The sequence below is a fragment of the Heptranchias perlo genome, chromosome 11 (assembly GCF_035084215.1).
Source record: "Heptranchias perlo isolate sHepPer1 chromosome 11, sHepPer1.hap1, whole genome shotgun sequence".
NCBI lineage: Eukaryota > Metazoa > Chordata > Chondrichthyes > Hexanchiformes > Hexanchidae > Heptranchias > Heptranchias perlo.
In genome coordinates this window covers 20370359-20383008 of record NC_090335.1, presented here as the reverse complement: position 1 = coordinate 20383008, position 12650 = coordinate 20370359, and the positions used below count along the sequence as shown (strand labels likewise).

Sequence of the window (12650 nt, the reverse complement as noted above, 5' to 3'; positions counted from 1 at the left end):
CTGCAGGACCTTTCTGGGAGTGCAGTATACCAACAGCAGCGCCTGCAAAAACAGACCAGGGGATAAATTAGCCAAAATATATATAAACACTCCTTCAACAACCCCATTATTCCAGAGTCTGCTGGAGAATGGTATGGATTTGCTTAATTGGGTCACGAACAAACTTGCATCCTGGTGTGCAATTAGGTATCATGAAGATGCACACTGACATGGTCTGCAAGGCATAATATATGATTCCACTGGACATGGTAAACAAAACAGATTCTCTTTAATTAGTTTGCTTATCACACTTAATCTCATCAAGCAATCCTCCACATTGCTGTGAGATATTGCCATTTAATCAACTGAAAGCCATTCCAAGAGGGTTCTGGGTTAGCATCCAGTTCTCTTGTGGCTGCAATGGCCCCAGTCCCTTCTAGATGTCCAGCATTGCAGGCTGGATTTGCACAGCCTACACACCTGTCCATATTCTAATTACCTGATTGCAATTTATGGTGGAATCAAGTAACCCTGGTGGGGTTTAACTGCATTTTTTTTATTCGTTCATGGGATGTGGGCGTCGTTGGCGAGGCCAGCATTTATTGCCCATCCCTAATTGCCCTTGAGAAAGTGGTAGTGAGCCGCCTTCTTGAACCGCTGCAGTCTGTGTGGTGAAGGTTCTCCCACAGTGCTGTTAGGAAGGGAGTTTCAGGATTTTGACCCAGCGACGATGAAGGAATGGCGATATATTTCCAAGTCGGGATGGTGTGTGACTTGGAGGGGAACGTGCAGGTGGTGTTGTTCCCATGTCCTTCTAGGTGGTAGAGGTCGCGGGTTTGGGAGGTGTTGTCGAAGAAGCCTTGGCGAGTTGCTGCAGTGTATCCTGTGGATGGTACACACTGCAGCCACTGCACCGGTGGTGAAGGGAGTGAATGTTTAGGGTGGTGGATGGAGTGCCAATCAAGCGGGCTGATTTGTCCTGGATGGTGTCGAGCTTTTTGAGTGTTGTTGGAGCTGCACTCATCCAAGCAAGTGGAGAGTATTCCATCACACTCCTGACTTGTGCCTTGTAGATGGTGGAAAGGCTTTGGGGAGTCAGGAGGTGAGTCACTCGCTGCAGAATACCCAGCCTCTGACCTGCTCTTGTAGCCAGAGTATTTATATGGCTGGTCCAGTTAAGTTTCTGGTCAATGGTGACCCCAAGGATGTTGATGGGTGGTGGATTTGGCAATGGTAATGCTGTTGAATGTCAAGGGGAGGAGGTTGGACTCTCTCTTGTTGGAGATGGTCATTGCCTGGCACTTGTCTGGCGCGATGTTACTTGCCACTTATCAGCCCAAGCCTGGATGTTGTCCAGGTCTTGCTGCATGCGGACTCGGACTGCTTTGTCATTTGAGGGATTGCGAATGGAACTGAACACTGTGCAATCATCAGCGAACATCCCCATTTCTGACCTTATGATGGAGGGAAGGTGTTGATGAAGCAGCTGAAGATGGTTGGGCCTAGGACACTGCCCTGAGGAACTCCTGCAGCAATGTACCATGACCCAATGTAAAGCAACAGCTACCAAACCAAAACAAGACAAAAATACTTATTTTTTGTTGCAATCATGTTACTTTTAAGCCCAGCACTGAACTGCCACCAAACATAGTAGCACAACAAAACTGATTTTTTTTCTGTGGCGGCAGATAAGAAGCACGGTGCAGATAGTTTGGGTAAATCTGACTGACACCTGTTCCAGTTAAAAGAATTTCCTGTGGCAAGAAATAAATGTAATAATGGGAACACAAGATGGTAATATAAGCACATTTTCTCTGCATGAGTGAAACCTGTACCATTAGTGTATTGTGCCAGTGATGGTGCACTTTATACTTCTGTTAGCAATACCACTGGTGAATGATCGTTTATGCAAATGAGAAACATCAGATTGTTCCGTGGAGGAATGGTGGAAGGATCAGGAGCTCCTGATGATGGACTATCAGGATGAGGAATGTCTTGAATAGTTAAACCAGAACTAGGTTGCATGACATCAGGGACAGTCCATTCCAAGGTCATCCATCTGTGGTCCTTTGGCTACTGGTGATGGACATCTTTTCACGTCTGCCTCTCATTTAATGAGCCATAGGGCATATACCTTGTCCTTCTAGAAAGATTGCTCTGGGATGCCTGTGCCTTTGGCAAGTGCATGAGCCGTTGACAGAGTGCAGTTCATTGTCCCACTGTGATGCAGCACCAAGCTTACAATGGAGTGCTGTTAAGATGTATTGTAAGGAAGGATTTTCACAGGAAGCAAGATGAGAACAGCAGTTACCTTGGCAACATAGAAACACAGAAACTAGGAGCAGGCCATTCGGCCCTTCGAGCCTGCTCTGCCATTCAATATGATCATGGCTGATCCTCTACCTCAATACCATATTCCCACTCTCCCCATACCCCTTGATGCCTTCTGTGTCTAGAAATCTATCTCCTTCTTAAATATATTCAGTGACTTGACCTCCACAGCCTTCTGTGGTAGTGAATTCCACAGGTTCACCACCCTCTGAGTGAAGAAATTTCTCTTCATCTCAGTCCTAAATGTCGTACTCTGTATCCTGAGATTGTGACCCCTCGTTCTGGACCCCCCCCCCCCAGGTCGGGGAAACATCCTCCTGCATCCAGTCTGTCTAGCCCTGTCTGAGATGAGCACATTTTCTCTCGACTTGTTGCCAGGTTCTGTGGACATTGCATTCACCCTGCACCTAAGGAACAGTGGTCCTGATGGCACTGTAGTGAGGCTGCATTATTGGCCCCAGTATAGTGCCGGCCTTGTAGCATGAGCAGGGGATGTTTGTATCTGAACAAGATGACCTTTGAACTGAGCTTCATGTCTGCTCTATTACCTCAATTTGGGGCTGTTACATTTATTTCATTTGACCAAGCTTGGCTGGAGGGTAAATTAAGCAATGTCTAGAACTGAAGCATTTCCTTTTGCAGGAGGAAATAAATAGATCTTGACCATCTGCCATTTGAATTGTTTTTCCTGCTGGGTGACCACTGGCAATCACTGGAGGGAAGTTCTTGCTTTTGAGTTTAAGACCCTCCTGACTAGAGGAAAGTACATGCTAATAAATGGCTGCAAATGGGTGAAAATAAGGAAATATACCCTGATGTTTTCATTTGTGCATTAGTTTCAACAGTCTGTAAACACATTTACAAACAATATGTATATGATTCATTAAAACTGACGTACAGGCAAAAATATCGGGGAGGAGGGTGGGTGGTTATCTTTAATAAAATTTAAAAATCAACATGCCCAAAGAGATGATCAGTCTTATTACAAATGGTGCTTGGAATGCATTGTGGCTACTGTCTTATAACAATTGACTTAATTTTACTGTCCTGTTTCAATATAATAAGTTATGCTTCAGGTGAATATGAAGTCTTGGCCTTTGGCAAGAATAACGGAACAAAGCAGAAGTTCTGAAGTGTAAAACAGGTTCATATTACTGTGTTGTGAACTTCTGCCTAACTGCAGTCATTAATCAAAGACAGCCAAAGTATGTTGGAACTCCACATAAGTGGAACGTTGCCTTTTAAAGGACAAAATCGTTGGTAAGATAAAACAATCAATCTTCAGCTGGCAATAAAACTGTGGCAGTTTAGTCTAAGTAGTAATAACAGTTTACATAAACAAAGATGTCAAAGGTCTATGAGGACCCCATGGGGTGAGATTTCCTGTTTATTTGCACCCAGAGACACATGTAAAGCAAATGGCGGTGTAATAGATTGAGGAAACTCGTGTGTTTACATAGATTCGCTCTGAATTACGCTATGCCTGAATTTCCTCCCTCTTTTATGCCTGTTTATCGATCCCTGTGCTCAAACACACCCCAGCTCATTACAATTGCTCCGCTCCAGGTTAAACAGCCAAAATTCGTGAGTTTTCCGCAATTACGCTGGTTCAAAATGGGTATAAAAATAAGTCCACAATTTTTGAGCGTTTTTAAAATTTATCCTCTGAGACCTGCTCTGTATTTTCTGTTTCTTTGCATTTTTATGGCATCAGTGTAAGGCGCATCAAAAATTGAAAAGCTTCCATGATTACATATCCTGAAACATGCTGTGTCTTATGAGCATGAATGTTGATTAAATGAGTTATTACCTGAATTTTCATACTTAAAAAGAAAAGATATGTTGTGGGAGTTTGGCGTTCTCTTCGGATCCCAATTGTTTCTGCTGATTTCCATTTGTTTACCCTCATTTTTACGTTCCGGCGAATGTTAATGAGATTGGCAGGAATGGACACGGGAAATTCTACCCCTATGTGTTTGCTATCATTTTGAGAACAGTTCCTTGAACCTTTTTGCAGTATCTCAAATGTTTATACAAATAAAATTCAACCATGATAGGTATGTTAATTAAAGAACAACAAACAGATTAAACAAAAATGATTTTTTTTCCCCCCAAAAAAATAAATTTATGGTCATGTTCTGAATTAGTCTGCAGTAAACAAAATTAGCTAAACACTAGGTTAGTTAAATCATCCACTAATAATTATGATTCTTTTTTAAATGAACAATTAATTATTCTTTGAGTGCCAAATGTGGGGGGGGGGGGGAGGAGAATAGATGCTATAGCAATACTACAATTTCAAGATAATTCTTTTAATTAAATGTTATGCAATGTACATGTCTACAGTTCTGCTTTGTGTAAAGAAAAAAATGAACCTGAGTTTACATAAACACCTTTCACATCCTCCAGTTGTCCTGGCTTCAGAGCCAATTAATTACTTTTGAAGTGTAGTCACTTTTGTAAACAAACACAGTAGTGTGTTTGAGTGCAGTAAGGTCCCACAAACAGCAATGAGATAAATGACCGGTTAATCTGTTTCTGAAGGTGTTGATTGATGGATAAATATTAGCCAGGAGTCCAGGTGAACTCTGCTCTTCAAATAGGACCACAGGAGCTTTCAAGTCCACCTGAGAGGGCAGATAGGGATTTAGTTCAACATCTCATTTGAAAGATGGCATTCAAAGAATGAATTTGCACTTTTATATAGTGTCTTTCACTACCTCAAATGTCCCAAAGCGCTTTATAGCCAATGAAGTACTTTTGCAGTGTCTTTTGCATTGGATTCACGGAGCCCAGGTGATCCATTACACCCAGGTACGGGAAAATCTGCCTTCGGTGTTTCTCTTGGAGGGTAAAAGACTTTCCAGTTCAAGCCTACAGACATGACCTCTTTTTTTGCTTTGAGAAACTGTGAAGCAAAAGACTTAAAAAGAAAATGAAGTCATAAAATTTGGCCCTCCGTGATTGATCTTCAAAAAGGGACTAAGCTCCTTCCCCAGATATTGGAAGTATATACAGTTTATTATCTTTCACTCTTGTTTTAACTTGGGTTAATTAAATAGTCCAGTGCATGCATCTATAATGGCTATTTTAGAATTGCCCCGAGTTACTACATCCTGAGTGCCTGTTCCAGTAACATTCTGTAATGCAGTACTGTACCATTTATAGCTATCATTATCTTTAAAAAAAAATTGAATTGTATACTGTAGTGACAGTAGAGAATGTGAGGCTAGCCTGAAGTGCTTTGGAATAATCAGGCCAAAGGTGACAGTGATCCAATATAAAACTTTCCTCAATTTTCTGAATGCACAACATGTAGTCCCCTACCAAATTCCACTTAGAGGCAGCAGCACGTTACAGAAATGTTTTGAAATGGAAGTTTTAGCTGCATGCTCACTTGTTTTGTGTTTAGATTTAATTCATGAATGATTAGATGGGCTGCGATACAGACAGCTGTAAGTGCAGTCACCTCCCAAGTGGGGGATCTCAACCCTGCTTGTGGTTAGTGCTGTCCAAATGTGAACAGCAATCCATATACTTGTCTCTGTGTTTTCATCTGTAATTATACATGTTTAGAAATGCTGATTCAGATCAGATGACTCAGACACAAAATATTTGTGAAAATAGTTGCTAATCATTCTGCCCATTTAGATAAATCTCTACTACTCATGATAAGTCAGTTAAACTTGTGTGGATGGTGATTGAAAAGTGTGACTTGTATCCTATCACAAGATAGTCTAAAGGACTGGAGTTTAAGTTGACCCTTTTTGGGTGGTTTTTGTTTGGTTCTCATCAGTGAAGAGTGGCATCCAGTGTCAGCATTGTAGAGACTCCCAGCTCGAATGTGGCATGAGCAGTCACATAGTAAAGCTGGCTCTATTCTGCCCCATAAATATATCTCGGATGAGCACCCCAACCACAGTGTGAATTTTTCCATTTCCATACATCATGTGACTTCTCAGAGTAAGATCATGGCCCTGAATTTCCTCTTTGCCTCATTGGTGGTGGATTCTTGTTGGGGCGCCCACCTGTTATTTTTGCCCCTAACCCCAACTCACTGTCGGCCTAGTATTGATTCACAAAGTCCGATGGCGTCCTGATTTCAGATCGAAAGGCCCATCATTGATTTTAATGACGATGTAGCATTTTACTTTTAACACAGTAAAGCTCCATACGTTGCTATGCCAGATACATCATTGATCTTGTTTCAGTTGATTAACCGACAAAACGTAAAGAAATCTGAAGTGAATGTTTCCAAAACTTCCCTTTCAGTGAAAATAGAAGAGGAAACCGAAGCGCTGATTTTTGATGGTGCGGAGATAGTTGACATTCACAATGTGGGACTACTTTCACGTAATGACGTTCCCTCATCTTCAGATAAAAGTGATGAGCAAAGGAGATGTTTGGCAGCTCTAGTATACTGTAAGTAACTTGCAAGCTGTTCTTTATTTCTTTGAATGCTGAATTCCCTTTTGTACATTTCAAAATACAACGTACTCTTGGCAATTACTCTCTACAAGCCGTAACCCAATTCAAATAAACATAGTCAACAATTTCTACCCCAGATTTTCTGACCCAGCCTTTCCCCAAACATTTACCTCATTGAATTTTACTGTGCCATTGACAAAAATACATAGAACATTTTTTTACTAAACTCCACTCGTTTTAGTTTTTTTCTGACTGAGTCTTCCCAGGTTTTCAGGTTCAAGAATAAATTTAATGTTGGAGTTAAAGAGGGAGCAACGGTTACAACTTTGTATTTAATGTAGAAAAATATTCCAAGGTACTCATAGGAACAGGAGTAGGCCATTCAGCCCCTTGAGCCTGTTCCTCCATTCAGTGAGATCATGGCTGATCTGTATCTTAACTCCATCCACCCGCCTTGACTCCATATCCCTTAATATCCCTGGGCTAGCAAAAATCTATCGCTCACTGATTTTAAATTATTAGTTGAGCTAGCATTTACTGCTTTTTGTGGGGGAGAGTTCCTTTTTGTGAAGTGTTTCCTAACTTCTCTCCTGAATGGCCTGGCTCTGATTTTAAGGTTATGTGTCCTTGTCCTGGACTCCTCCACCAGCAGAAAAAGTTTCTCTTCATCCTCAATTCCTTTCAAAATCCTAAAAGCCTCAATGAAATCACCCCCTAACGTTCTATATTCCAGGGAATACAAGCCCAATTTATGTAATCTTTCCTCATAATCTAACCCTTGGAGTCCTGGTGAATCTGCACTGCACTCCTTCCAAGGCTAATATATCCTTTCTAAGACCCAGTACCCAGAGCTGTGAACTGTACACAGTACTCCAGCTGTCTAACCAGGACTTTGTATAGCAAGAGCAAAACTTCCTCCCCTTTATAGTCCTAGCCCTCTAGATATAAAGACTAACATTCCATTAGCCTTTTTGATTATTTTTTGTACCTGACTACTACATTTTAGTGATCTGTATAAATGGACCCATAAATATCTTTGGAGCTCCACTGTTCCTAGCTTTTCATTTTTAAAAAAAACCCTAATCTATCCTTTTTTGGTCCAAAACCTCACATTTACCTGCGTTGAAATCCATCTATCATAGATTAAGTGAGTGGGCAAAACTATCAATGTCTCTTTGTAATTTTATGCTCCCATCTACACTACTTACTATGCCACCAATCTTTGTGTCATCGGCAAAGTTGGATATATGGCGCTCTATTGTGTTATCTAAGTCATTAATAAACAGTGAATAATTGAGGCCCCAGCACAAATCCTTGTGGGACATCACTAATCACTTCCTTCCAATTCGAGGACATACCCATCATTCCTACTCTCTGCCTTCTACTGCCTAACCAGGTCAATAATTTGCCTTCAATTCCATGAACTTTAATTTTAGCTATCAGTCTCTTTTTATGTGGAACCTTATCAAATGCCTTCTGGAAGTTCATATAAACTACATCCTTGGACATTTCCCTGTCTACTACTTCAGTTACTGCCTCAAAAAATTTAATTAGGTTCGTTAGACATGACCTACCCTTCACAATCCATGATGGCTTTCTAATCAGCTCAAAATTCTCTAAGTGCTCAGTCACTCTGTCCTTTTAATTATAAATTCCAATAACTTCCCCACAACGGACGTTAGACTAACAGGCTTATGATTTCTTGGTTTTTCTCTCGCACCTTTCTTAAATAATGAGTACTCCATAGAGATGTAAGGATAAAATGGGCACCGAGCTAAAGGAGGAGATACTAGGTGGGTGACTAGTTGGGTTTTGTAGTAGAGTTTTAAAGGAGGAGAGGGAGGTAGAGAGGTTTAGAAGGGAATTTCAGAGCATGGGGTCTAGGCGGCTGAAAGCACGGCCACCAATGGTGGAGCAAAGGGAGAGTGGGATGTGTATAAAAGAGGCCGAATACGTAGAACAGAAATGAAACTCAGCCAAATCACGGGTGATTTTCATTTAAAGAGATGGTAAAGAGAAATGTGGGCCCATTAAAGACAGATGCAGGTGACACTATAATGGGCAATAAGGAAATGACATACTTGTTAAATTAATACTTTGTATCTATTTTCACAGTGGAGGAAGAAGAAAAAATATCAATGGTATGAGGGAACCTAAAAATAAGTCAAAGGGAAGAACTTAGTGGATATAATTTTTAAAAAATGGTAATGAAGCAAATAATGGGACTTATGATCGACAAATCTCCAAAACCTGATCATTTCCACCCCAGGGTTTTAAAAGAAATAGGTGAGCAAATTGCAGATGCATTAGTCATTTTCCAAAGCTCTCTAGATTTGGGAATTGTGCCTTTGGATTAGAATATTGCAAATGTTGCACTCCATTATTTAAGACAGGAGGGAGAAAGAAACCAGGAGACTACAGACCTGTCAGCTTAACATCAATTGGGGAAGTTACTGGAATCTATCATCAGGGAGAGAGTGACTGAACACTTGAACAAGTATGAGTTGATCAAAGAGAGTAGTCATGGATTCATGAAAGGTCATGTGTGACTAATCTCATTGAATTGTTTGAGGAGGTCACTGACATGGTGGACTGGGGAATGTCTGTGGATGTTGTCCATATGGACTTCCAAAAGGCATTTGAAAAGGCTTTGCTCGAGGTAATGAGCAAAAATAAAAGTGCACAAAATTTGTGGTAACCTTGTGACATGGATCGGTAACTGGTTGAGAGGAAGGAGTCAGTGTAGGGATGAAGGGAATGTTCTTTGATTGGCAGCATGTGACGAATGGTGGTCCCCAGGGATCTGCACTAGGGCGTCAGCTTTTCATTTATATCGATGGCTTGGATGAAGAAGGAGTTGCATATCCAAGTTTGCAGATAACACTAGGTTCTGAGTAAGTTGTGTGGATGGGAGCAGGAAGTTACAAACAGACATTGACAGATTACGTGGGTAAAACTGTGGCAGACAGAGTTCAATTTTTTTTTTAAAATTCGTTCACGGGATGTGGGCGTCGCTGGCAAGGCCGGCATTTATTGCCCATCCCTAATTGCCCTCGAGAAGGTGGTGGTGAGCCGCCTTCTTGAACCGCTGCAGTCCGTGTGGTGACGGTTCTCCCACAGTGCTGTTAGGAAGGGAGTTCCAGGATTTTGACCCGGCGATATATTTCCAAGTCGGGATGGTGTGTGACTTGGAGGGGAACGTGCAGGTGGTGTTGTTCCCATGCGCCTGCTGCCCTTGTCCTTCTAGGTGGGAGGTGCTGTCGAAGAAGCCTTGGCGAGTTGCTGCAGTGCATACTGTGGATGGTGCACACTGCAGCCACAGTGCGCCGGTGGTGAAGGGAGTGAATGTTTAGGGTGGTGGATGGGGTGCCAATCAAGCGGGCTGCTTTATCTTGGATGGTGTCGAGCTTCTTGAGTGTTTTTGGAGCTGCACTCATCCAGGCAAGTGGAGAGTATTCCATCACACTCCTGACTTGTGCCTTGTAGATGGTGGAAAGGCTTTGGGGAGTCAGGAGGTGAGTCACTCGCCGCAGAATACCCAGCCTCTGACCTGCTCTCGTAGCCACAGTATTTATATGGCTGGTCCAGTTAAGTTTCTGGTCAATGGTGACCCCAGGATGTTGATGGTGGGGGATTCGGCGATGGTAATGCCGTTGAATGTCAAGGGGAGGTGGTTAGACTCTCTCTTGTTGGAGATGGTCATTGCCTGACACTTATCTGGCGCGAATGTTACTTGCCACTTATCAGCCCAAGCCTGGATGTTGTCCAGGTCTTGCTGCATGAAGGCTCGGACTGATTCATTATCTATGGGGTTGTGAATGGAACTGAACACTGTGCAGTCATCAGCGAACATCCCCATTTCTGACCTTATGATGGAGGGAAGGTCATTGATGAAGCAGCTGAAGATGGTTGGGCCTAGGACACTGCCCTGAGGAACTCCTGCAGCAATGCCCTGGGGCTGAGATGATTGGCCTCCAACAACCACTACCATCTTCCTTTGTGCTAGGTATGACTCCAGCCACTGGAGAGTTTTCCCCCTGATTCCCATTGACTTCAATTTTACTCTGGCTCCTTGGTGCCACACTCGGTCAAATGCTGCCTTGATGTCAAGGGCAGTCACTCTCACCTCACCTCTGGAATTCAGCTCTTTTGTCCATGTTTGGACCAAGGCTGTAATGAGGTCTGGAGCCGAGTGGTCCTGGCGGAACCCAAACTGAGCATCGGTGAGCAGGTTATTGGTGAGTAAGTGCCGCTTGATAGCACTGTCGACGACACCTTCCATCACTTTGCTGATGATTGAGAGTAGACTGATGGGGCGGTAATTGGCCGGATTGGATTTGTCCTGCTTTTTGTGGACAGGACATACCTGGGCAATTTTCCACATTGTCGGGTGGATGCCAGTGTTGTAGCTGTACTGGAACAGCTTGGCTAGAGGCGCAGCTAGTTCTGGAGCACAAGTCTTCAGCACTACAGCTGGGATGTTGTCGGGGCCCATAGCCTTTGCTGTATCCAGTGCACTCAGCCGTTTCTTGATATCACATGGAGTGAATCGAATTGGCCGAAGACTGGCTTCCGTGATGGTGGGGATATCGGGAGGAGGCTGAGATGGATTATCCACTCGGCACTTCTGGCTGAAGATGGTTGCAAACGCTTCAGCCTTGTCTTTTGCACTCACGTGCTGGACTCCGCCATCATTGAGAATGGGGATGTTTGCAGAGCCTCCTCCTCCCGTTAGTTGTTTAATTGTCCACCACCATTCACGACTGGATGTGGCAGCACTGCAGAGCTTTGATCTGATCCGTTGGTTGTGGAATCGCTTAGCTCTGTCTATAGCATGCTGCTTCCGCTGTTTAGCATGCATGTAGTCCTGAGTTGTAGCTTCACCAGGTTGGCACCTCATTTTTAGGTACGCCTGGTGCTGCTCCTGGCATGCTCTTCTACACTCCTCATTGAACCAGGGTTGATCCCCTGGCTTGTTGGTAATGGTAGAGTGAGGAATATGCCGGGCCATGAGGTTACAGATTGTGCTGGAATACAATTCTGCTGCTGCTGATGGCCCACAGTGCCTCATGGATGCCCAGTTTTGAGCTGCTAGATCTGTTCTGAATCTATCCCATTTAGCACGGTGGTAGTGCCACACAACACGTTGGATGGTGTCCTCAGTGCGAAGACGGGATTTCATCTCCACGAGGACTGTGCGGTGGTCACTCCTACCAATACTGTCATGGACAGATGCATTTGCGACAGGTAGATTGGTAAGGACGAGGTCAAGTAAGTTTTTCCCTCGTGTTGGTTCGCTCACCACCTGCCGCAGGCCCAGTCTGGCAGCTATGTCCTTCAGGACTCGGCCAGCTCGGTCAGTAGTGGTGCTACCGAGCCACTCTTGGTGATGGACATTGAAGTCCCCCACCCAGAGTACATTTTGTGCCCTTGCTACCCTCAGTGCTTCCTCCAAGTGGTGTTCAACATGGAGGAGGACTGATTCATCAGCTGAGGGAGGACGGTAGGTGGTAATCAGCAGGAGGTTTCCTTGCCCATGTTTGACCTGATGCCATGAGATTTCATGGGGTCCAGAGTAAATGTTGAGGACTCCCAGGGCCACTCCCTCCTGACTGTATATCACTGTACCGCCACCTCTGGTGGGTCTGTCCTGCCGGTGGGACAGGACATACCCAGGGATGGTGATGGAAGAGTCTGGGACGTTGGCTGAAAGATATGATTCTGTGAGTATGGCTATGTCAGGCTGTTGCTTGACTAGTCTGTGGGACAGCTCTCCCAATTTTGGCACAAGTCCCCAGATGTTAGTAAGGAGGACCTTGCAGGGTCGACTGGGCTTGGTGTTTTGCCGTTGTCGTGTCCGGTGCCTAGTGGTCCGATGCCGGGTGGTCCGTCCGGTTTTATTCTTATTATGA

The 12650-nt window shown here is 43.7% G+C and overlaps 1 protein-coding gene across 3 annotated transcripts in view; it reads left to right on the top strand.

The window, feature by feature from the left end:
* The window catches only part of LOC137326903 (uncharacterized), a 134170-nt gene that overhangs the window by 14939 nt on the left and 106581 nt on the right, over window positions 1-12650 (top strand). For all 3 annotated transcript variants that reach the window (XM_067992288.1, XM_067992289.1, XM_067992287.1), the window contains one exon: window positions 6583-6732. In XM_067992288.1, the coding sequence (XP_067848389.1) occupies window positions 6583-6732 (150 nt within the window). The remainder of the gene's footprint in view (window positions 1-6582; window positions 6733-12650) is intronic.